This window comes from Capricornis sumatraensis, chromosome 5 (assembly GCF_032405125.1).
Source record: "Capricornis sumatraensis isolate serow.1 chromosome 5, serow.2, whole genome shotgun sequence".
In the NCBI taxonomy this organism is placed as follows: domain Eukaryota; kingdom Metazoa; phylum Chordata; class Mammalia; order Artiodactyla; family Bovidae; genus Capricornis; species Capricornis sumatraensis.
Genome location: NC_091073.1, coordinates 27,558,164 through 27,584,823, shown reverse-complemented (window position 1 = coordinate 27,584,823; position 26,660 = coordinate 27,558,164). Strand labels below are relative to the sequence as shown.

At 35.5% G+C, this 26,660-nt stretch overlaps 1 protein-coding gene across 6 annotated transcripts in view; it reads left to right on the top strand.

The window, feature by feature from the left end:
• The window catches only part of DGKB (diacylglycerol kinase beta), a 799,100-nt gene that overhangs the window by 385,310 nt on the left and 387,130 nt on the right, over nucleotides 1-26,660 (top strand). For all 6 annotated transcript variants that reach the window (XM_068972349.1, XM_068972347.1, XM_068972346.1 and 3 more), the window contains one exon: nucleotides 21,301-21,365. In XM_068972349.1, the coding sequence (XP_068828450.1) occupies nucleotides 21,301-21,365 (65 nt within the window). The remainder of the gene's footprint in view (nucleotides 1-21,300; nucleotides 21,366-26,660) is intronic.

The window sequence follows — 26,660 nt, the reverse complement described above, 5'->3', positions numbered from 1 at the left end:
AGACTTTATTTTTGGGGACCCTAATCATTGCAGATGGTGACTGCATTCATAAAATTAAAACATGCTTGCTCCTTGAAAGAAATACTATGACCAACCTAGATAGCATATTAAAAAGCAGAGACATTACTTTGCCAACAAAGGTCCATCTAGTGAAAGCTATGGTTTTTCCAGTAGTCACAAATGGATGTGAGAGTTGGACTATGAAGAATGCTGAGCATCCAAGAATTGATTTTTTGAACTGTAGTACTGGAGAAGACCCTTGAGAGTCCCTGGGACTGCAAGGAGACCAAACCATTCCATCCTAAAGGAAATCCTTCCTGAATATTCATTGGAAGGACTGACACTGAAGCTGAAACTCCAATACTTTGGCCACCTGATATGAAGAACTGACTCATTGGAATAGGCCCTGATGCTGGGAAAGATTGATGGCAGGAGGAAAAGGGGACGACAGAGAATGAGATGGTTGGATGGCATAACTGACTGATGGACAGGAGTTTGAGCAAGCTCCAGCAGTTGGTGATGGACAGGGAAGCCTGGCATGCTGCAGTCCATCAGGCTGCAAAGAGGTGGACACAACTGAGTAACAACTAAACTGAACAAGTTTTACGTTCAGTTCAGTTTAGTCACTCAGTCGTGTATGACTCTTTGCGACCCCATGAATTGCAGCACACCAGGACTCCCTGTCCATCACCAACTCCTGGAGTCCACTCAAACTCACATCCATTAAGTCTGTGATGCCATTCAGCCATCTCATCCTCTGTCATCCCCTTCTCCTCCTGCCCCTAATCCCTCCCAGCATCAGAGTCTTTTCCAATGAGTCAACTCTTTGCATGAGGTGGCCAAAGTACTGGAGTTTCAGCTTTAGCATCATTCCTTCCAAAGAACACCCAGGACTGATCTCCTTTAGAATGGACTGGTTGGATCTCCTTGCAGTCCAAGGGACTCTCAAGAGTCTTCTCCAACACCACAGTTCTAAAGCATCAATTCTTCAGTGCTCAGCTTTCTTCACAGTCCAACTCTCACATCCATACATGACCACAGGAAAAACCATGGCCTTGACTAGACGGACCTTTGTTGGTAAAGTAATGTCTCTGCTTTTGAATATGCTATCTAGGTTGCTCATAACTTTTCTTCCAAGGAGTAAGCATCCTTTAATTTCATGGCTGCAGTCACCATCTGCAGTGATTTTGGAGCCCAAAAAATAAAGTCTGACACTGTTTCCACTGTTTCCCCATCTATTTCCCATGAAGTGATGGGACCAGAGGCCATGATCTTAGTTTTCTGAATGTTGAGCTTTAAGCCAACCTTTTCACTCTCCTCTTTCACTTTCATCAAGAGGCTTTTTAGTTCTTCTTCACTTTCTGCAATAAGGGTGGTATCATATGCATATCTGAGGTTATTGATATTTCTCCCAGCAATCTTGATTCCAGCTTGTGCTTCTGCCAGCACAGCGTTTCTCATGATGGACACTGCATATAAGTTAAATAAGCAGGGTGACAATATACAGCCTTGACATACTCCTTTTCTTATTTGGAACCAGTCTGTTGTTCATGTCCAGTTCTAATTATTGCTTCCTGACCTGCATACAAGTTTCTCAAGAGGCAGGTCAGGTGGTCTGGTACTCCCATCTCTCTCAGAATTTTCCGCAGTTTATTGTGATCCACACAGTCAAAGGCTTTGGCATAGTCAATAAAGCAGAAATATATATATTTTCTGGAATTCTCTTGCTTTTTCCATGATGCAGCGGATGTTGGCAATTTGATCTCTGGTTCCTCTGCCTTTTCTAAAACCAGCTTGAACATCGGGAGGTTCATGGTTCACGTATTGCTGAAGCCTGGCTTGGAGAATTTTGAGCATTACTTTACTAGCATGTGAGATGAGTGCAATTGTGCGGTAGTTTGAGCATTCTTTGGCATTGCCTTTCTTTGGGATTGGAATGAAAAGTGACCTTTTCCAGTCCTGTGGCCACTGCTGAGTTTTCCAAATGTGCTGGATATTGAGTGCAGCACTTTCACAGCATCATCTTTCAGGATTTGAAATAGCTCAGCTGGAATTCCACCACCTTGACTAGCTTTGTTCATAGTGATGCTTTCTAAGGCCCACTTGACTTCACATTCCAAGATGTCTGGCTCTAGGTGAGTGATCACACCATTGTGATTATCTGGGTCATGAAGATCTTTTTTGTACAGTTCTTTTGTGTATTCTTTCCACCTCTTCTTAATATCTTCTGCTTCTGTTAGGTCCATACCATTTCTGTCCTTTATCAAGCCCATCTTTGCATGAAATGTTCCCTTGGTATCTCTAATTTTCTTGAAGAGATCTCTAACCTTTCCCATTCAGTTGTTTTCCTCTATTTCTTTGCATTGATCACTGAAGAAGGCTTTCTTATCTCTTCTTGCTGTTCTTTGGAACTCTGCATTCAGATGCTTATATCTTTCCTTTTCTCCTTTGCTTTGCACCTCTCTTCTTTTCACAGCTATTTGTAAGGCCTCCTGAGACAGCCATTTTGCTTTTTTGCATTTCTTTTCCATGGGGATGGTCTTGATCCCTGTCTCTTGTGCAATGTCATGGACCTCAGTCCATAGTTCATCAGGCACTCTGTCTATCAGATCTAGTCCCTTAAATCTATTTCTAACTCCCACTGTATAATCATAAGGGATTTGATTTAGGTCTTACCTAAATGGTCTAGTGGTTTTCCCTACTTTCTTCAATTTAAGTCTGAATTTGGTAATAAGGAGTTTATGATCTGAGTCACAGTCAGCTCCCAGTCTTGTTTGTGCTGACTGTATAGAGCTTCTCCATCTTTGGCTGCAAAGAATATAATCAATCTGATGTTGGTGTTGACCATCTGGTGATATCCATGTGTTTACATTAGTAAATCCAAAGAAATTAAAAAAGAAAATAATTAGCATTTTTATTATCAAGTATTTTCTATAATGCTATTAGTTTGACTGCTTTACCAAATTATTTTCTAACTTAATCCTTACCGTAACTTCAAAGAGTAGAAACTCTTTCCCCAGGATTCCACTGCTAGTAAGTGATGAATCATGTTTGGTTTTTTTTTTTCCCCAGTGAAAAATTGAATGGTTATTCATTTAATGTATAAAAAAATAAGAGTAGACATTGCTGGAATAATGAAGTAGCAAAATCTGAATTATTCATATACATATAAGCATTCCATAAATTTATTCATATATGTAACTTAAGTTTTATCTAAGCATTGATGATTTCCAGTTTTCAAGCAATCAGTTCACTCAGTGGTGTCCAACTCTATGCGACCCCATGAACTGCAGCATGCCATGCCTCCCTGTCCATCACCAACTCTCAGAGTCCACCTAAACCCATGTCCATTGAGTCGGTGATGCCATCCAACCATCTCATTCTCGGTCGTCCCCTTCTCCTCCTGCCCTCAGTCTTTCCGAGCATCAGGGTCTTTTCAAATGAGTCAGCTCTTCGCATCAGGTTTCCAAAGTACTGGAATTTCAGCTTCAACATCAGTCCTTCTACCGAACACCCAGGACTGATCTCATTTAGGTCGGACTGGTTGGATCTCCTTGCAGTCCAAGGGACTCTCAAGAGTCTTCTCCAACACCACAGTTCAAAAGCCTCAATTCTTCGGCACTCAGCTTTCTTTATAGTCCAACTCTCTTACCATACACGATCACTGGAAAAACCATAGCCTTGACTAGACAGACCTTTGTTGACAAAGTAATGTCTCTGTTTTTTAATATGCTATCTAGGTTGGTCATAACTTTACTTCCAAGGAGTAAGCTTCTTTTAATTTCATGGCTACAATCACCATTTGCAGTGATTCTGGAGACCAAAAAAATAAAGTCAGCCACTGTTTCCAATGTTTCCCCATGTATTTGCCATGAAGTGATGGGACCAGATGCCATTATCTTAGTTTTCTCAATGTTGAACTTTAAGCCAACTTTTTCATTCTCCTTCTTCACTTTCATCAAGAGGCTCTTTAGTTCTTCTTCACTTTCTGCCATAAGGGTGGTGTCATCTGCATATCTGAGGATATTGATATTTCTCCCGGCAATCTTGATTCCAGCTTGTGCTTCCTCCAGCCCAGTGTTTCTCATGATGTACTCTGCATATAAGTTAAATAAGCAGGGTGACAATATACACCCTTGATGTACTCCTTTTCCCACTTGGAGACAGTGTGTTGCTCCATGTCCAGTTCTAACTGTTGCTTTCTGACTTGCATACAGGTTTCTCAAGAGGCAGGTCAGGTGGTCTGGTATTCCCAACTCTTTCAGAATTTTCCACAGTTTATTGTGATCCACATAGTCAAAGACTTTGGCATAGAAAATAAAGCAGAAATAGATGTTTTTTGAAGAATTTTAAGCATCACTTTACTAGCGTGTGAGATGAGTACAATTGTGTGGTAGTTTGACCATTCTTTGGCATTGCCTTTCTCTGGGATTGAAATGAAAAGTGACCTTTTCCAGTCCTGTGGCCACGGCTGAGTTTTCCAAATATTCTGGCATATTGAGTGCAGCACTTTCACAGCATCATCTTTTAGGATTTGAAATAGCTCAATTGGAAGCCAGTTTTCAAAGAAAACTTAAATTGAAGAAAAAAATCACTTTGTTAATACTATAGCAACATATCACATAAGTTTACATTTGATATTCTAATAGTCTTAATATTTTCTAGTTAACACAGTCTCTCCTGTTAATAATAGTCTCATTAGTCATCAGTCTACTATATTGTTTTGTTATTTAAAAGTCATTCTTGACACTATGACATAATTATAGTTTTATATAAGTTCATGAATTCCAGAAATAACTTTAAGTAGGCTTTTAGCCATTGAGCCTTTCAAAGACATAGGCAATGACTCTAGTCAAATTGCATATTTTACTGTAATATTTAGGTGAAGCTTTGTGTGTGTAGGTGTTTGTGTAATTTTTATATATGACCTACACTTGAGTCAAGTCAGGAACTCACTACAAAATCTTATGGGAGTAAAATTCTGCTTTTCATGATGGGGCTGGACTTTTGGTGACCTCACAAATGTTCAGTTTTTGTTGTTGTTCTGAATGTTAGTTACACAGTTGTATTCATTTATTCATTGTATACACTTTTATAAACTAGATGTTAAATTTCAGTGCAAAGTTTAGCAAAAAGTTTCAGTATGATCACAGAGGATTTTGTTATCTCTGATGAACTTCCTAATCTTATTCTATCTCAGTTGGAGGGAGTTATCTTATGAATCAGATTACCCAAACCCAAAACCAGTGAGCCATTTCTAATCCTTTCTTCCTGCTTAGCACTCAGTCACTGCCTAATCAATCAATCAATCATCAGGTATTGTTTGAAGTATTGACCTTATAAATATTTTATGAGCAGGTACGTTCCTTTCCACCCTTACTATTATACATATTGCAGTTCTAACTCAGTAGTTATTTTGTATCTCCCTAATATTGAGCCCACCAAATAAATCATTCATACAGTGTCCAAGTGATAGTTCTAAAATGCAAACCAGATGCCTGGTGTAAAACATTTCTGTAGTTTCATGGTTTTAGAATGAAGTCTCATCTTCCTAACATGAATAGTCTTTACTTTTAAGACCCAGTCGTGTAGAGTTAGTAAAAAGGAGTATGAGGACTGAATTCCAAGAAAGGTCATTATTGAAGTGATATGTAGAAAAGCAATGAAATAATCCAAGATGACGTGGCCTGGAAAATAGAAGGAAAACCAGGAATTGAGTTGGTCTGATACAAATCAACGAAGGAGAGTATTAAAGGAATAAAACAAATTAGAATCCGATTTACCTTGAGATCAAGGCTATCAGTGATAATGGACTGATAAGTTACACTCTAGATGGCAATACGGTAGGGAGTAAAAGTAGAGAAAGCAAAGAGGGAAATCATAGGTGAAAATTTCAAGTTGTAATATTGAAAGCCAGACTTCGGTATGGTCAGAGAGACTGACAAAGTGAAGTCAGAAAGTCTAAGTCAGTATTTTTAAGAAGTTTGAGTAAAAAGTGAGAAGAAAAGTGTCAATGTTTTGTAGTACAGGAGTTTAAGAGATTATTGTTTACATTATGGAGACCTAAGCAATTTAATGTTATAAAAAAAGAGCCAATAAAGAGGAAGAGGATGAGGTACTGGAGAGAAAGAGTATAAACTCCTGAGGTATTGTGATTCTTAAGAGGTCGATAAGAGATAGGATCTAAGCACGGGTTTGGGGGCTGATCTTGGAATGGATGAAGGGGACCTGTGTTAGAGCGGAAGAGAACTGGTATATTTGGAAAGTTTCTTTGGTTAGCTCTGTGTGTGTGTGTCTGTTTGTGTGTGCGTCTCTGTGTGTGTGTGTCTGTGTGTGTGTGTTATAGGTAATAAGTCCGCCTTCACAGGTGTGAAAAGAGTAAGAATGTCTAATATGTCCAAAAGGTCAAAGTCATTCAGTTAAAAACTGTAGACCAACTAGCTTATTTTGGAGTAAAGTTCAGTTTAAAGGTTGAGCCAAACAGAATTATTTTCCTTGAACACAACTCATATGAACTAATCTCTGCTGCTGCTGCTGCTGCTAAGTCGGTTCAGTCGTGTTCGACTGTGTGACCCCATAGGCGGCACCTCTAAACTCCCCAGTTCCAACAGCACTTAATGGTTTCCCTTGCATTATGTTGCCTTCTTCATCCTTGCATTCTTTTTGATGACACAGCCCCACAAGGTGTGCATCAAATATATTATATTCCCATTCAGATATTATATCCTCCCTCTGGGTATTGTAATTATTTTTATGTTGTTTTATTATGGAAAAAAAAACAAAAAACACTGAGATTCAGCCTCTTAAGAAAATTTTAAGTGTCCAGTATATACAGACTCAGGTACAGTGTTGTTCAGCAAATCTCTAAAGTTTATTCATATTATTTGACTGACAGTTTATGCCCTTGAATTAGTAACTTTGTTTTTCCCTCTCCCCAGCCCCTGACAACCACCATTCCACTGTTTGATTCTATTAAGTTGACTCTTTTAGATATCTCATAAGAAATGGAATTATTTGTCTAATAGTGCTTTCCTCCAAAATTCAATTTAAGAGGTATCTGAACTTTCCTTTTGCAACAGATAGAGAAAGAGAAAAAGAAGTGAGCAAACGTCAGAGAAGGAAGTTGTAAGTCCTTGGGTGTTTACAGTGTATCCTATCACAATTAGTGTTTTATATATTAAAACATGTAAGGGTTACATGTCTTTATATGTCACTATGATAAATCTTTTGTAGAACAAAAAATTTTGTTTTGGAGTTGTGTGACAGACGGAAAGGACAACTTTCCCTTATAATTTTAACTTTTCCTAGATATTGAGTAAACTTTTTTTTAATTATTATGTTAGAAGGAAAGTACTTTTATCTCTGAAATCTCTTGCAAATTTACTTACCAATATTACTAATTCATAACAGTAATGTTATAGCCCTTTATCCTCTCTAGTTTACTTTTGTGGGAGGTCTGTAGTCACTTTGTATGATGTTCTTTGTAGCACTAAGGCAAAAGGTATCCTGGGTGAGGGATTTTGGTCAAGTTCTTCTACCTTAGATGAATCAGGCATCTCTGATTATGGTCTGAAGCTACTGACTTACTGATTTTATTCTCTTCAAGGAGTGAATATAATTATAGGAAAGGACAGCTAATGTTACATTTGTTCTTGAGGACAAATAATAAGGGCAAATTTATTTATTTAATGACTACCAGTCAACTTCATTTTGTTTCCCAGACTCACCTAGGAAATACATCGTTAACTAAAGGAAGCTTACTGTTACATTGCAAATAGAGTTATGGATGCAAGCAGTGTCTCCTGATTCTCTAAATAATAATAGTTGTTTTAGGAAATATGCTGATAGCATTAACAGCAGTTAATGGTGAAATACCTCTTGAAAAGAATGTGATCAAAAGGAACATTAAGTGACCTGTCCAAATTGCTGAATTAAATAAGGGCGTCACACCATGAGCAGCGGACTGGGGGATGAAAGGCTGAAGTCATCTGTCCATCTGGTTAGGTGTATCACCTCAGGAAGGGCCATTACACCCAGGTAGATCTTTTCATTCTGAAATAAAGATATTAGTATCTGTCTTTTCTGTCAAAAAAGGCAAATACCTAATTCTGTAAAATGAATGGAGTCAAAATAGATAATTTTCCAGAAGTCCTTTGGAAATCATATCTCTGTACAAATATAGCATTTTGAATTTTACACATAAGGAAAAACAGTTGAGGGAAATATTTCCCAGAAATCACCATGACAGAATTTGCAGACTCCCTGTCATGTTTTCAGGGGAACAAGTTGCTCCCTGATGGCTCAGACCGTAAAGAATCTGACTGCAGTGCAGGAGACTCAGGTTTGATCCCTGGGTTGGAAAGATCCCTTGGAGTAGAAAATGGCAACCCACTCCAAGATTCTTGCTGGAAAATTCCATAGACAAAGGAGCTTGGCAGGCTACAGTCCATGGAGTTTCAAAGAATTGGATACAACTGAGTGGCTAACATTTTCACTTGAATTGTCATTATGTTTTCAGAGGAATGAGTTGCTTGGGAAGTTATCACCTGTGTTTTCTTCTATTGTATTTGACTTTATGAAGCAATTACAAAATGACAAATCAAGGGATCCTTTTTTTTTTGTTTTTTTTTTTTGGTGGGATATCTGGTGTTCAGGTGCTACTGTGACCATCAAGATGTTTGAAAGAATCAGGCTTCTTATTTTTTTCCTTTGCAGTTTTCAGCAGACACTTTTATCCTTATGTTTTCAAGTTATCTGCTTATACCTCTTAGGAATTACACCCAATTTCCTGTGATTAAATTGGTGGTGGTGGTGGTGGTGGTAAAGGATAGAAAGAAACTATATCTAGATCACAGTTCTTTGCCATAAAGAGGAACCTTGAGGGTTTAGGGTTTGCTTGCTTCTTGCTTGATCATGTGTTTATTAGCTGGGTGGGTACACAGCTGCCCAGATGAGATGACAGTTCCATTGGTTAAAAAGAGGATGGAAATATATATTGGAAAGGCATAAGGTGGCATCTGCCACAGACCAGTTTAACCCTATGTTTAACCCTATTAGAACCAAAATGCCATGGATAGGTATACTGTTTTAGGAAAGGAATATCTTGGAGAAAAATAAAGATGAAATCTACCTAAGGGACTTTTAGTATGTGTGTATTAAAAAGACAGAGAATGATGACAGATAGATAGGAAAGAGAAGGTGGAGGGACAGGAATGGGAAAGAGGACAGGAAATGAAATATAGTGCAGTACTCCAGTGAGCTTGTCCTCTAAGACAGACCAAGTAAGAAGAACATACACTGTCACTTCCAGGTACCTTATTGAAATCAACCATTTCTTAATATCATTTTTCAGACGTAAAGAATATAGTCATATTTGGAAATCATTTTTTAATAAAGCTAGAATTATTTTGGAAACAATTGGCCTTTAGAGACAGTGGATTACTATTTTCCTGTGTGTATGTGTCTCTGTGTGTGACTATTCCAACTTGATAACCTATGGTAGGTTATACAAACTGATGAAACTTCACTGTTTTCTTTACCATAGTATTTAGCTTATAGATTCACATGGCATTGTTGTTGCTGTTGTTCAGGCACCAAATAATGTCTTACTCTCTGTGACACCATGAACTGCAGCATGCCATACTTCCCTGTCCTTCACTATCTTTCTAAGTTTGCTCAACCTCATGTCCATTGAGTCAGTGATGCCATCTAACCATCTTATCCTCTGTCGCCCCCATCTCCTCTTGCCCTCAGTCCTTCAAGCATCAGAGTCTTTTCCACTGGATTGTCTCTTTGCATCAGGTGATCAAAGTATTGGACTTTCAGCTTCAGCATCAATCCTTCCAATGAATATTCAGGGTTCATGTCCTTTAAGACTGACTGGTTTGATCTCCTTGCAGTCCAAGGGACTCTCAAGAGTCTTCTGCAATACCACAATTCAAAAGCATCAATTCTTTGGTGCTCAGCCTTCTTTATGGTCCAACTCTCACATCCATACATGAGTACTGGAAAAAACATAGTTTTGACTATATGAACCTTTGTCGGCAGAGTGATGTCTCTGCTTTTTAATACGCTGCCTAGGTTTCTCATAGCTTTCTTCCAAGAAGCAAACATCTTTTAATTTCATGGCTGCAGTCACTGTCCACAATGATTTTAGAGCTCAAGAGAATAAAATCTGTCACTGTTTGCACTTTTTCCCCATCTGTTTGTCAAGAAGTGATGGGGGACAAGATGCCATGATCTTTGTTTTTTGAAAGTTGTGTTTTCAGCCAGCTTTTTTACTCTCCTCTTTCACCTTCATCAGGAGGCTCTTTAGTTCACTCTCTGCCATTAAAGTGGTATCATCTGCATATCTGAGGTTGTTGATATTTCTCCCAGCCGTCTTGATTCCCACTTGTGATTCATCCAGCCTGGCGTTTCACATGATGTGCTCTACATAAAAGTTAAATGAGCAAGGTGACAATATACAACCTTGACCTACTCCTTTCATAAGACTGATTCAAAGCAACCAGTCCTTTGTTTCATGCACAGGACTAACTGTTGCTTCTTGACCTGCATACAGGTTTCTCAGGAGGCAGATCAGGTGGTCTGGTATTCCCATCTCTTGAAGAATTTTCTACAGTTTATTGTGATTCACACAATCAAAGGCTTTATCTTAGTATAGCAAAACTAGATCTTTTTTCTGAAACTATACTCCTTTTTTGGTGATACAATGGATGTTGGCAATTTGATCTCTGTCTTGGCCTTTTTAAATCCAGCTTGAACATCTGGAAGTTCTGGGTTCATGTACTGTTGAAGTGTGGCTTGGAGAATTTTGAGCCTGGCTTGGAAAATCTTCAGACATACATTATTATTTTATGACTGTTTTAATCACACCTCTAGTCAGAAGTCTGATGTAAATATCATCATCTCACAGTACCAAATCCCATCTTCTAAATCATCAGAATCAGTTATAGATGAGTCTCATAAAAAATTATTTATTGTATAAAACTAGAAACCAAGTTAACTGCTTTCTATGGTGATGAAACAAACACAGTATAACAGTTAAACATTCCTGCTTGAAAGAAAGGGCAAGATAGCACAGGGTCATTGACCCCAAGCAATATCAATACTTGAGTTGGAAACATCTGCAAGAAGTTTACAACGTTGTAGGAATTAGGTTTTAATACCTTCTAGGAATTAGGTGGCCACCTTTCAGCCTACTACAGAAGACATCATGAAAAATACTGACTTACATGTAAAGAGAAAACCTAAGTAAATCACAGAAATTTTAAAAATTGTCATAATGTTGCTTCTTCCAAAAACTGCTAGGCCAGTAATTCATACATAGTCCTTTAAAACCTTCAAAGAACAAACTCTTTGCTGTATTAACTATTGTGAACCATAAAACGGAAACCTGACTCCCTTTTTTAAGGCAATACAATGAATATCAATATCTGACAAGAATCTGCCTATGAAATAATCTTATCTGTAACTATTGATGTAATGTTCTCAAATAAAATATTAACAGAAAATACATTGTGTATTTCAGATATTCAGGTAAAGAGTGTCAGGAGAACACAGATTGTTAACTGCAGATGGGTAATATATTATGGACTGTCATCTCTTATTTAAAACTTCAAAACCTAACAAAGCTCAGAAAACTAATATTTTCATTATTTACTTTGTGAGATGTATAATCTGAACTGGCATATTCTTTGCAGTGTTGATTTATCTTTCTTTAAGTCAATATCCATATGTCCTAGTACAGAAATATGTGAATTTTACAACATGTTGTTCCTGACCCTTTGGGTTTGTTATTTAATTTATCTTTTATGCATAGGGTAACTTTTCTGAAGTCCACAAAGTTTTAAATACCAAAGCCCAACTGTCTCTTAAGTACTTCATCTAATGCATATGGGAATTTATTTCATTTACTATACCAGTAAACCAAAAGAGAAAATCATGTGACTCTCAAAGTGATAAATATATTTCTGTAATAATAAGAGCTAGCATTTATTTGCTTGCTTTATAATGTCAGGCACTATTTTATTAGAACATCCACATCTTCATAGTAAAGCAGGTAGTACTAGTATCATTCCTATTTTAGAAATAGGAAATTAGAAACACTGATAGCCTAAGCAACTATTTAAGGTCAAAGATCCAGTTAAGTTTGCAGCAGGTCTCAAACCCAGGCAGTTTAACTCCAGAGTCCGAGTTCTTAACCTCTCTGCTATCGTCAGTCAGTGTCTGGTGATTATTTTAATAATTTGTCCATTCAGTCAATCACAATTTGAGTGCTTGGTCTTTCATAGGCTAGTAAAATGATATGATATCCAATTCTGTGGTATGAAAGTGAATCAGACAGGTAGAAAATGTGTATACTCACTGAGCTTTCATCACCATGCACGGTGCTTAAGAGGAGAAGATGATAAAAAAGCTGCAAAAGACAAATACATAGCCTGTCATATTGTGTTAGCATGCTGTGTGTAAGATGATAATTGGTATTATAGAAAAATAAAGCAGGAAAGGGAAACAAACTCTTAATAAAATATAACTGAATAAAACATCTCTAAGTCTGATAAAAACAAAATTTCTCAAAAGTGAAGCAAGAATTTTGAGTAATAACAACACATTACATATATTACTATTATTAAATTAAATATGCAAAATGTGTATCAGCATTTCCATTTGGTATTGTTCTGGCTGTACTATGTAAAGCCATTAGATAAGAAAAAAGACTTAGAGGTGGAAATGTCTGAAAGGAGCTGGAGAATGTTTATAGATGGTAGGACTGTGTTCCAAGGAAAAAATGAATCTATTGAAGGGAACCATATAAAATAACAGAATTATGAGATACCATTTCACACCAGTCAGAATGGCTGCAATCCAAAAGTCTACAAGCAATAAATGCTGGAGAAGGTGTGAAGAAAAGGTACCCTCTTACACTGTTGGTGGGAATGCAAACTAGTACACCCACTATGGAGAACAGTGTGGAGATTCCTTAAAAAACTGGAAATAGAACTGCCTTATGACCCAGCAGTCCCACTGCTGGGCATACACACTGAGGAAACCAGGATTGAAAGAGACACGTGTACCCCAATGTTCATTGCAGCACTGTTTATAATAGCCAGGACATGGAAGCAACCTAGATGTCCATCAGCAGATGAATGGATAAGAAAGTGGTGGTACATATACACAATGGAATATTACTCAGCCATTAAAAAGAATACATTTCAATCAGTTCTAATGAGGTGGATGAAACTGGAGCCGATTATACAGAGTGAAGTAAGCAAGAAAGAAAAACACCAATACAGTATACTAACACATATATATGGAATTTAGAAAGATGGTAATGATAACCCTGTATGCAAGACAGCAAAAGAGACACAGATGTATAGAACAGACTTTTGGACTCTGTGGGAGAGGGAGAGGGTGGGATGATTTGGGAGAATGGCATTGAAACATGTATAATATCATGTAAGAAATGTATCGCCAGTCTAGGTTCTATGCAGGATACAGGATGCTTGGGGCTGGTGCACTGGGATGACCCAGAGAGATGATATGGGGAGAGAGGTGGGGGGAGGGTTCAGGATTGGGAATTCATATACACCCGTAGCAGATTCATGTCAATGTATGGCAAAACCAATACAGTATTGTAAAGTAAAATAATAAATAAATAAATAATAAAATTTAAAAAAAGATTAATAATAAATAATAAAAATGTTTCTATATAAAAGATAGTCAGTTAAAAAGACAAAATAATAAAGAATCATCTTATGGTAAATACAAATGTAAGATAAGTATGTATGAAATTAATAAAAATATATTGGACTTAATGTGAAGAAAATTTTGGACCCTACTAAAAATCATATGAGAAAATATAGTAAGCAGAGAAATATATCTTAAAAAATAGAACATAATATTATAAAACATTCTAGTTCTTCCAAAATTTATCTATCAAGTCAGATCTAATTGCAAAACCCAAAGATTTTAGCTGAATATTCATAGCAAGGTAATGTGAATAAAAATAATGTCAAATTTCATCAAATCTTCTAAATAATCGTACATTTTTAAAAGAGTTAAATGAGGACTATGACCTTTGCCCAACAAATATGAAAATTGATTACAGAATTACAACAATTGAAGTAATTTGGTATACTGGTTCAGAGTAACAGAAATGCAGAGATGGACATTTATTATATATAAGTTTTGTCTTTCAAACAAAGAGGGAAACAAACTGTTGACAAACTCGTATTAACATAAATAATATATCTTTTGGCAAAAATTTGGCAAGATTTCTGCTTAACTCTTATGCCAAAATAATATGAAATGATTCAGATATTACACTGTAAAATATGAAGTCATAATGGCCAAGACATACAAAAAGTAATGTTATTCCTAAATTGGAGAAAAGAAAGAGATTTCTAAGCATGACTCAAAACTCAGAAAATTTTGATATAACTGAAATATAAATAGTTTAAACTCTACAAGGTAAAAAAGTTAGAAAACAGACTTGTGAAATATTGGCAATGCATGACTTTTTCTATACTAGATAAAAAGGCATGAAATGCCTGCATGCTAAAGATGCTTCTTGTATTCAACTGTTAATTCCACAGCCCTTTCTTATATGGTCTGGGATGATTAAAAATTCTGTAATCCTATTTCCTAGTTTGTAATGCTGTATAACAATAGCTAGCTCATAAAATTTTTTATGGGGTTAAATGAAATACTACATATAAAGCTTTTAAAACAGTGCTTCAGTAGTAGTAACTATGTAAGTACTATTTCCTCACTATGGTTATTAACATAAATAGTTTCTTAATGTACACAGACAAAATGGATAATGTACTTAAGTAGGTACTCCACAAACGAATAAATATGAACAAAAGCATATGAAAAGATCATCAACTTCAGTCAACAATGACAAAACTTTATTTAAACAATTGTGTCATACTTTTTAGCCCATCAAATTCAGAAGGTGATAAACTTAATGATGACTAGTCACGTTAGACACTGTTAGTGGGAATGTGTTAACCTTTTGGAGAGTAATTTTTCACTACACAATAAAACATAATACTTACCTACACTTTCAGCCAGGAATTCCACTTCTGAGTATTTGCTGTAACTATATATTCACAGAGATGCATGAAGTTAGTATAGAATTTGGTAACAAAACATTAAATAATATTAATTTTGGTAGCAAAATAGTAAACCCAAACCACTACAAATAGGAGATAGCTGCATAAATAATTCACATCTATTAAGGACAATAGGCTACTGGCACTAAAAACATAAGGAAAATTCTTGTTTCCTGGATATGTATATGCTTTATTAATAAGTGAAAAAGAAAATCCCAGTTTCAGCACAGTGTGTATAATTCCATTTTTGTAAATATACAGTTGTGCATATGTATTTTCATACATTTATGCTTTTTAGATAGGCTGTTTTCAAATGGTGCATGAGAAAGGACCTTGGTTATTATCTGTCGGAATTAAAATTGGGGAAAGGTGGTTCTTTCACATTTTATATAGTTTTATATACACTGAAATTTGTAATATTGCTTTTATTTAAAGTATATGCACTTCCCTGGTGGCTCAGATGGTACAGAATCTGCCTGCCATGCAGGAGACCAGGTTCAGTGCCTGGGTCCAGAAGATCCCTTGGAGAAGAGAATGACTACCCACTCCAATATTCTTGCCTGGATAATTCCATGGACAGAAAAGGCTGGCAGGTTACAGCACATGGGATTGCAAAGAGCTGGACATGACTGAGCAACTAACTAACTAACTAATGCTACATATCAGTCCCTGGGTCTGAAAGATCCCCTAGAGGAGGGCACAGCAACCCACTGCAGTATTCTTGCCTGGAGAATCCCATGGACAGAGGAACCTCCAGGGCTATAGTCATAGGGTTGTGAAGAGCTGGACAGACTGAAGCAACTAACAGTTTTACTTCACTTTAACTGAAGAAAAAGATCATAATCAACTTGAGAGCTCAAGTTCTTTAAAAAGAGATACCCTAAGATATTCTCTGAATATCTTTTGAAGGAATTAAAAAAAAAATCCTTTGAAATCCTTGAGGATGTGCATGGGATGAGTGTTGAGTTGAATGCACAAATGGACTTTCAGAGTGCTCATTGCTATTTTGTAATTGTTGAATATAGCAAAGCTGAGAAGATATACTAAAAGCTGTGAGAATGAATAAACTGTGATAAAGCTTCAAGCATTTATTAAATCTGTACCAAAACTTTGAAATCCTATAATTTTACCAGAATTGACAGACCCTTGTACTGAAGCAGATAGTGTGACTCAATAAGGGTTAACGCTCTAAAACAGAATATCATTTCTGCAGTTCAGTTCAGTTCAGTCGCTCAGTCATGTCCGACTCTTTGCGACCCCATGAATCGCAGCACGCCAGGACTCCCTGTCCATCACTATCTCCCGGAGTTCACTTAGACTCATGTCCATCGAGTCCGTGATGTCATCCAGCCATCTCATCCTCGGTTGTCCCCTTCTCCTCCTGCCCCCAATCCCTCCCAGCATCACAGTCTTCTCCAGTGAGTCAACTCTTCTCATGAGGTGTCCAAAGTACTGGAGTTTCAGCTTTACCATCATTCCTTCCAAAGAAATCCCAGGGTTGATCTCCTTCAGAATGGACTGGTTGGATCTCCTTGCAGTCCAAGGGGCTCTCAAGAGCCTTCTCCAAAACCACAGTTCAAAAGCATCAATTCTTCGGCGCTCAGCTGTCTTCACAGTCCAACTCTCACATCCATACATGAGCACAAGAAAAACCATAGCCTTGACTAGACGGACCTTATCGGCAAAGTAATGTCTCTGCTTTTGAATATACTGTCTAGGTTGGTCATAACTTTTCTTCCAAGGAGTAAGCGTCTTTTAATTACATGGCTGCAGTCACCATCTGCAGTGATTTTGGAGCCCCCCAAAATAAAGTCTGACACTGTTTCCACTGTTTCCCCATCTATTTCCCATGAAGTGATGGGACCGGATCTTAGGAGGGTAAAATTTAAAAAGCCTATCAAGAGTGACTGTAGATGTGGAGTGTTGGTAAAGATGTGGAGTAACTGGAACTCACATACTTTACTAGTAGGAATGGAAAATGGTGCAAGTACTTTGAAAAATAAGTTTTTTTTTAAATACAAAGTTAAAATGTATTCATACCATCTAACACAGCAGTCTCATTCCTAAGTTTTTACAAAAAGGCATAATCACACATGTATACAAAAAGAATTGTGCTCAAAAGTTCATAGCAACTTTATGCATAAAAGCCAAACGTCAGCAATTAATGAATGAACAAACAGATTGTGGTATACTTATTTAATAGAACACTACTTAGCAATTAAAAGGGAGAAATCCCCAACATTGGAACAAATGACTGAATCTTAAAGACATTACAGTAAAATGAAAGAATCCAGACATGAGAGTACTTGTACTTTCCATTTATAGGAAATATTAGAAAAGACAAACTATAAAGACAGCAGATCAATGATTTGTATATGTATATATGTATGAAAGTACGTAAACGCAAAGGGCCTTTTGGAACTTTTGGGGTGATGGAAATTTTGTGTATCGTGATTGTTGAAAGTAGTTATTAAAACCTTCCTCAAGACATTTAATTGTATCCTTAAAATTGGTAAACTTTATTATATGTAAATAATACATCAAAATTTCATTTGAAAATCTTTGAAAAATATTCCAAAAATAACAAATGGAACATCACACATTTCAGCTTTTGAAGCTCTTGAAGAAATCACAGTTATTATAGAAGAAAAAGCTCACACACAGGAAGTAATTTATTCATCAAAAACTAAGGAGGAACTGAACTATTTCAGGAAATCAATGAAAATTCATCTAGTATACAAAGTTTAATTTTAAATTCTATGGTTGCATTTGGAATAACTCTTGATAACATCCATTTGTCATTGGTTAGATTTATATCCTATCATAAACTGTAATGGAATTGAGAAAATGTTTAATTTGCTATAATATTCAGAAATAAATTATTTGTCAAGTTTTGTAGAAATAATTATCAGAATAATTATATTTATATTTAAGGAATATAATTATAATTATATTCCTTAAATGAATTAAAAATATAGTACCTATGATAATATTTAGGTAAGCATATTTTATAGCTCAAGTAAAAGATTAGTATTGATAATGTCTTCTTAGTAGAGTTTGCTTTTTATAGATATCTCAGCAATTTTGTTTGCTCTATTTGAAATTTTATAACCTACAGAAAATAATCAAGTATTTCATAACTTAAAATGCAACTTTGGAGATTTAGGGTAACTTTATTTTTTTAAAAAATAATAAGCTCTCATAGAAAAGAAAAAAATCAGTCTTTAGAGAAATACCAGTACAGAGTATCAAAGGTAGATATGGCTAAGAAGCTCATTCTTTGATATATTTGTATGCATGTGTGTGTGTGTATATATATATATATATATATAAACATACATATATACACATTTTATATGTATGTATATATGCACACACATATGTACATATTTACATATATATAAATTATAAAGTACTACACAAAATACTCTGCTTTGAAAATCAACCTAATGAGATTTAATTTCTTTTGCTTTAAAAAAGATCAATAAGTTTTATTTCCTCTATCTGATTTTATTTTTTAAATTAAGGTGAAATTTTTTTAAATTCAAGAAATAAAACCAAATTGAGAGTCAGTAAATATATTGCAAAGAGTTGGACACAACTGAGCGACTGAACTGAGGTGAACTGAACTGAAATATATCTTTCAAAATTATCCAATTCAACTATTTTTTAGCATTCTATTTAACTTTTAGTAACAGTCTAATGTGGGTGTAGAATATAAGAATACCCCAGTTATACAGAAGACTATTGCAATTGCTATATAGAATAATCTAAAATATCTCACCAGAGTACTTTTATAAAGGGGTATTAGTATCTTCTTGTAAAGGTAAGAAAACTGTGACTCAGGGTAAATAAGTAATTTGCTCAAAGTAACAAGTCTTGGAAGTGAAAGGCTGTCTGAACTCAACATTTAACCATTCTAGGATATGAAAGAGAAGCCAGTTTAGGTTTTGTTTCCAAAAAACTGCAATATATAGAGACTGAAAGGGCAAAGTTCATGTAAAAAACCAACACTGTGTGTGTGTGCACACTCAGTAGTGTTCAGCTCTTTTGTGAACCCATCGACTATAGCCCATCTGGCTCTTCTGTCCATGGAATTTTCCAAACAAGAATACTGGGGTGAGTTGCTATTTCCTCCTCCAAGGAATCTTCCTGACTCAGGGATGAGACCCATGTTTCTTACATCTCCTGCATTGGCAGGCAGGTTCTCTACCACTGTGCCACTTGGGAAGCCGGTGTTTTATTATTTGGTCTTCTTAGAGAACCTTTAGTGTCCCTGAAATATGGCTGCTGGGTAAGTTTGCAGGGTTTGGCAGTTCTCTTTGAAGTCTCTTGGGGTTATGCCAAAGGGACAGGGTCCCATGGGAATTTAGTCTGAATTTTCATCCAAATGAACACCTGCTGTCATTGTCCCTTATCCATCCTTTAGTCAGCAATGCCAGCTCTCTCTTTGTGGTGGGACCCATTCAACACAAGGAAAAGGCATGCCAGTGTTCTTCACTAGCTTTTATTTCCCTCCTCTCTTTCCTACATGATTCATTGCCTGAGTGTCTTGGAAATAGAGGAGCTAAGGCTAAGTGTATCTTTGGCTGTGTGTTGTTCTGTATTTCTGTATTTATTTCAAAATAAATGATTTTTAAAATTTAATTAATGATAATGCTGTATAATACACCATAAATAGCCCAACTCAGATTTTTCCTATAATTTCATACCATAGCAACAGAACTTTGCTTTATTTAAAATGTATTTTTATGAGTTATTAGTGAAAATTTTTTTAAAAGGAAGAAACTTTAAGTTTTAAAGCTACTGGACTAATAAGAGTAAACACCTTGATATTCATACTTAGTAAACCAGGAAATTGACCGTGTATGTATAACAAAATTATATCAGAATCTCAAAACATAGAATTATTGTACAAGTGTTGTTTCAGTACACATCTGTCTATACCTTTGTGTCCTTTACCCTTGTGGATTAATTCAATTACTCAACAATTTTTTAGAGGATAAAATATACACAAACATTTAGAGTTCTATCACATCTCTATCTTGGGGGAAAGCAGTGCTCTGTCTGCCATCTGCAGAGGGCATTGGTCCCTCTCTTGTGCCTAATGCTTTGTTATGCATGAGTAAGCACATTAGCCTTTTCATTTCATTCATTAGACTTTTAATCCTTGATTAGTGTTTTCAGGATTCTTTCAAATACACAGCTTCTTTATTTCCTTTCTGTTTGGTTTATCTTTTTATTTTATCCCTACTAGGAAACAAAATTAACAGTTATTCACCAAAATTGCCCCATTTCTTCTGAGATGACTGGTAAATATATTAGTTTCTCATTGGAGTGATTAATCATGTGTCGATGGAGAAAGGGAAAATATCTCCTTGCTTAGAATAACAGAGACAACCATTAAAAGTCAGAAAGAACAGCAAATTGAGAAGCATGAATCGCAATATTCCACCAGTCTCACATATTGTGTGATTCTGTGTCATAGAAACTCTGAATGCATTTCCTAAATGGAAGAAACATCCATTAGGGTGTGGAACTGGTATATTTGGGATCTCAGAGTTTAGTTACACTTGTCACCAATTTTCCAAAAATAAATTTCCCCTTTGTTATTTTTCTCTGGTAAGCAAGATAAGTCAGAAAGTAGCTTGTGAAATGAGCAGTTAATAACTACATATCCAATACATTCTTCGCAAACTTTGAAGTCACGTATTAAACTTACCTTTACTAAATAGAAACACTCACGTTATATTTTTACCCATAATTAATCTCAAAAGACGAGACTAGGAGCTTCTCCACTCGATCATTTCTCCACTTACACCATCTTTCTAGCTTTTGTATAACAAGAATTTTAAATATTTTTTGACATTTATGTACATATGAACTATTTTAAACTTTCTTTAAGCATAGACCAAAGGCATGTAGAGGAGGTGTATGCATTATATGTAAATTAATTCCTTGAAGTAAATACGAAAAGTAACCAATAGTGACTAATTCATACTTGTGCAGAATTTATGTGTATTACTCATTTCTGCCTGATTACACGATATCCTCTTGACAATGGTATTTTTTAGGAAAGGTTAATTTAAAATATTATTCTTTAAGTTTTTCTCTTTTAATTGTTTCCACAAGATTTAGGATCATAAACTGTCCTGTCTTTTGTTTCTCTTTCTCTCCTTAGGATGCTTCCATTGCACACAGATTCCATATCATGAGAGAGAAACACCCAGAAAAATTCAATAGTAGGTAAGATGAAAAAATGATTCATTATAATTATGGTTGCTGTTGATGGACTGTGTCATAAAAAGGGTCACTGTATGATATAAAACACTTAACATATAAATGACTTGAATAGGGCTTGGCATGTGTATAAGTATTAAGACATAAATGTAAACATATTTAATTTTCCTTGCTAAATTTTAGGAAGGTTATAATAGGGAATACAATGTGATCATCTTTGGTTCATTTTCATACTGAGAAGAAAGATATCAAGTATAAGGTGAAAGTAGTTATTAGGATACACTGGAAGCCTTTACATGGCCCAGTATGTGAGGGGTGATCATCCTAAATCTGAAGGAGAAACACGAGGCTCTGATTTGGTCATGCTGAGTAACTGTACATTCCATAGGTATCATATAAGACCTCTAATTTTTGTACTATCAGTCCTGTATTGGCTTAAGCTAAATGGAAAATAAACCAGAGAAATATAAGTGCTGACAAAAACTACTGTTAAAGACTTTCTCTTCAAAGCAAAAGCCCTTGAAAGCCAAAATTAGTTTTGCTGCTGTAACAATACACAGACATTATTTCCTCAGAAATGTAGATACTGACTTTTGCTGATCTTCAGGGAAATTGAGAAAGATTGGCTTTGTTATCTTCCCCATTTCTAGAAGGAAATATGGCCATCTCCATCCCGCTACCCAGGAAATTTTGGGCAGAAGGGTATTTTGTTTAATTATACCCATTTCTACTTTGTTCATTTCCCAGTTACAAAATAATAGTCAACATTTATATATACATATTTAAGTGATTTATATATTAATGTTCAAAGTCAAAGGCCCTGGGATCTCTCTATTTGGCTAGGTTGACATTATACCATGAGTGTTATAGAACACTTAGAACTACTGGAAATTCTTCTGTTTATTTCAGTTTTGTTATACACTGGGAGATTGACATGATTTTCTTCCATGTGATTCCATAATAAATGAATGTATTTTAAATCTATTTTAGATGTTTTAACAATAGACTTTAGTGTACTTCTTTATATAAGAATTATCATATTAAATAGTTTCATGTAAGATCCTACCTAATTTTCATTATATTGATCTATTTAAATGTTTTAGCAAGACATATGAAAATGTATTTCCAAAAAGTACCCCAGGTATCACCTTGAGATCTTCCTACCCTACAGATGATAAATCATGATGCTATGGTTTACTTTTTCTTTCATAGTTCAAGCATCTATGATTTTGTCTTAAGGAAAATGGAAAAAAGTATGCAATAAATATACATATATGTGCATATATTATCTTTAGAAAGATTTGCAAAAATCTTTTAACTTTGGTTTCTTCTAGAAAAGGGAAAGAAATGGATGGGATGGATACTGAATTTTTATTGCAGTATTTTAATTTTATGCCATCTATATTACAAAATTAAGTCAAAAGTAATTTCTTAAAAACTTTACACCATTTTTATTTATATCTAGACTATACATGTTTATTTTACAAGATTTAATTTTATTTCATGAAATTTATGTAAAAATGATGTAACAATAAAATTACATTTACCTTGTAAGTATTTTAGCACTTGATGATCCACCTTGAATATACTGGAAATGAACACATTTGTTAATGCACATAAAGCCATATTATAGAATCAACTCTCTTATGCTTTCCCCAGTGCCATTCTATGAGTCTTTCATGTGTTGATATTCATATATTAAAATAGGTTTCAAGCCAAAAAGATGCTATTTGAGAAATGCTCTATGCAGTGCACCCCTATAGGAGATTTACAATTTAAAAGCCCATCAATGCATTAAAATACGCTTACAGGGGGAAATTTTTGTTCCAAACTTATTCAACAGAGATAGGATGAGGGAGAGAGTGGAGAAAACCAGAGAAACAGAAAGAGAGACATGTGCATGGGGAGGCAGAAAGGAGAAGAGTACAGAGCAGTGTATCGATATATGAGATGCTCAAGTTTGATGGCCTTTATTAGAATGCCAGTATTTATAATGCTCCTTCAAAGCTAAGCAATTCTGTTCTCCAGAATAATTTTAATTATTTTAATAATGAAGACTTCTATTATTCATATATGTCTATTTAGGTTTTTTTATTATTAACTGCAGTACTAATCTATGACATTGCTCACTGCCTAGCATGTGGTTAGATGTCATTGACTACAATGTGTTTATGTATCCCAAATTAGAAGATGTAAAATTGCATCTTACTGAAACGTTTAAGTGTAAATTTAAGTCAAAAGTAACTCTCGCTTATATAAAGGGAGTATTTCATTTGGAACGGTAATAACATAGAAAATCCCTTCTATATTGACACAGCTCACACGTTTCTAGTATGAGTTCAAAGACTGCCAGCTGTATCAGTAGTTGCTCAGTGAATTATCGCTGACTATTTTTTTTAGGTAACAGTCAGCCCTAAAATTATATATATTGCCAAGTTAACTATCCATATTTATTGAGTCTGTACTTTTGTAGATTGTCTTCACTCAGTGTTATGAGCATTTATGTAATTCCCTGCACTACAATGCAGCATATTCAGAATATGAAAATATTCTAATAAATTTATATGAGGAGGAAGGCCAGATAGTGTGCACAAGCACTTTCATACTCACAAGGACAACTTTCTAGATTTCAACATTGATACGGGTTCAGCTAGAGCACTTTCATATGTTCAGGAATTTGCAAATGGATTTTTTTAAGTACTCCTAATAATGGTGTTTCAGATCAGATCTCTTGTCACAATAAATCATACGCCATTAATATTATCCTCTAGCATGCTCACCTTGAAATTCATTTATATTTTAAAGAACATGATGTTTCTAACATTATCTTAAGGAAATTAATTACCAAAATATATAGTTCTGTTCTCTATGCTTCTTATGACAGAAATTGAAAGAACTGGGAAAGATAATGATTTTTCTGGTGGTGCTTAAGCAAGTGCTAGTTGAGAGGGTTATATCATTTTTTTCCAAAATTTCTACATAAATCTATGTTAACTGTTAAAAGGAAATGTGCTTTTCAACTTTCTAAACTTTAAGACAGTCTTTAATCAAACTGAATTGAAATACATATTTCTGTTCTTTTAGGCTGGAAAAAATAATTCTTGAAGTGTCTGTGCTACTATGTCTTATGCTCATAATTCAAATTCATTATACTTTTCCTAATTTTATTTAGAAGAAGAATTTTAAGTTTTCACTTTTCCTAAAAAAATTAACTAGACATAAACACACTAAAATATTAACATAATTATGAAGGGTTATAATAGTTTGGAGAAAATGACTGAATTCTATGTGTAAATCTCGGTAACACTGACAAGGACTTATAAGTAATATGCAAAATGCAGCTAACTATAGAAAAAGCCTTAGTGATTTGCAGAAATTTCTTAATAATGTAGTCGTAACTTGTTTTTAGAGTACAAATTCTAACTCCTAACATACAACACTTAATGAACCTGCTATCAAACATCAAGGGCTAGCAGTACTCCACAAAGATGCTGTTTCATTATGTCATGTTAATCACTTAAAAGTATCTCATATCTAACTCCCTGAATGAAACAAAGATCATTTTCTTAGTCCCCTGTTCAAGAGGTATGAGCCTTATTTCTGTCCTACTTTCTACTGTTTTATGAAGAAATCTGTAAGTAGAAAACTTAAATTGGTATGTAAATTTTAATAATGCAGTTTAACTAAGAATCTAGGTAGTGATATAAGATATGACAGAGGAGCTTTGCCTTCCAAATGTATGAGAAGAAACAAAACTGAAAAATTAGTATTCTAGACTGGTAATTTGATATTACCATATTAACAAGGGGCTTCCCTCACAGCTCAGTTGGTAAAGAATCTGCCTGCAATGCAGGAAACCCGGGTTTGATTCCTGGGTCAGGAAGATCCCCTGGAGGAGGAATTGGCAACCCACTCCAGTTTCTTTGCCTGGAGAATCCCTTGGACAGAGGAGCCTGGTTGGCTACAGGCCCTGTGGTTGCAAGAGTCAGACATAACTTAGAGACTAAGCCACCACCACTATATTAATAAAACCTAATTTTGAAAAGAATCTGTGCTCTGCAGATTGCTCAAATTAATAGTCAACATGAATTTAGGAGATTTGCCTCTGCCTTTAAGAACACATTCACGCTGTGGAGTGATTCTTGACTTCTTTCCCTGACGATAGGCTTTGAGAGATCATGGAATGAGACTCTCTCTCTGGGACTTTAGTATCTATGTAGTACATGGACTATAATGAGCACTCAATGGATATTTACTAAATTTATTCATTAAATTATACATTATTAAGTGGTACATTTGTTTTTGAAATAACTACTTATTGCCGAGAAAGATAATGGAAAGAGAGTTGAAATATACCTACAATGAGTCTTGATTCTAAATAACTATTCTTTTAGGTATTATAAGATTTTTCTGTATTCATGTATTTAATATCCCAAGACCTCAGCCAGCAGTGTTAACACATTTTTACTATATAAATCCCTGAGCACTGTGAATGCTTTGCTAATTAATAGCATATGCTTACTTATAGACTTAACACTTGTATTATCAACTTTATAGGTTAATAATATGTAATTCTCAGTTATTAATATTACCTTGGGCTTCCCAGGTGGCGCTACTGTTAAAGAACCCGCCTGCCAGTGCAGGAGACATAAGAGACATGGGTTTGATCCTCGGGTGGGCTAGATCCCCTGGAGGAGGGCATGGCAACCCACTCCAGTATTCTTGCCTGGAGAATCCCCGTGGATAGAAGAGCCTGGCAAACTAGAGTCCATAGTGTTGCAAAGAGTCAGATATGACTGACGTGGCTGAGGCAGCATGCACCCTGTGATGGTGTTTAACTAAAGACTGAATAGAAAAGGTCTCTCTCCACAGGTATATGCAATAATTATTTTGCAGTTGTATATCATGTGATATCAAGTAAAAGACAATAAACTAAATCTTGCCTAAGTTATAACAATCTGAAGAGATATTTTACTACACAAATATTTTTTATCAGTCAAAACCAGTCATAATATATTCTTGTGTGTGTGTGCTCAGCTGATTAGTCATGTCTAATTCTTTGCTACTTCATTGGCTGTAACCCACTAGAGTCCTCTGCCCATGGAATTTTCCAGGCAAGAATACTGGAATGGGTTGCTGTTTCCTTCTTCAGGGGGTTGTCCTGACCCAGGGATCGAACCCATGTGGCAGCCTGATTCATTAAACACTAGTGCCACCTGGGAAGCCCGATATATTCTTAGAATTCAATAAAATAAACATTCAAAGCTTCACAAGCAATGTTCAAATTCTGTGTGGCAGTTT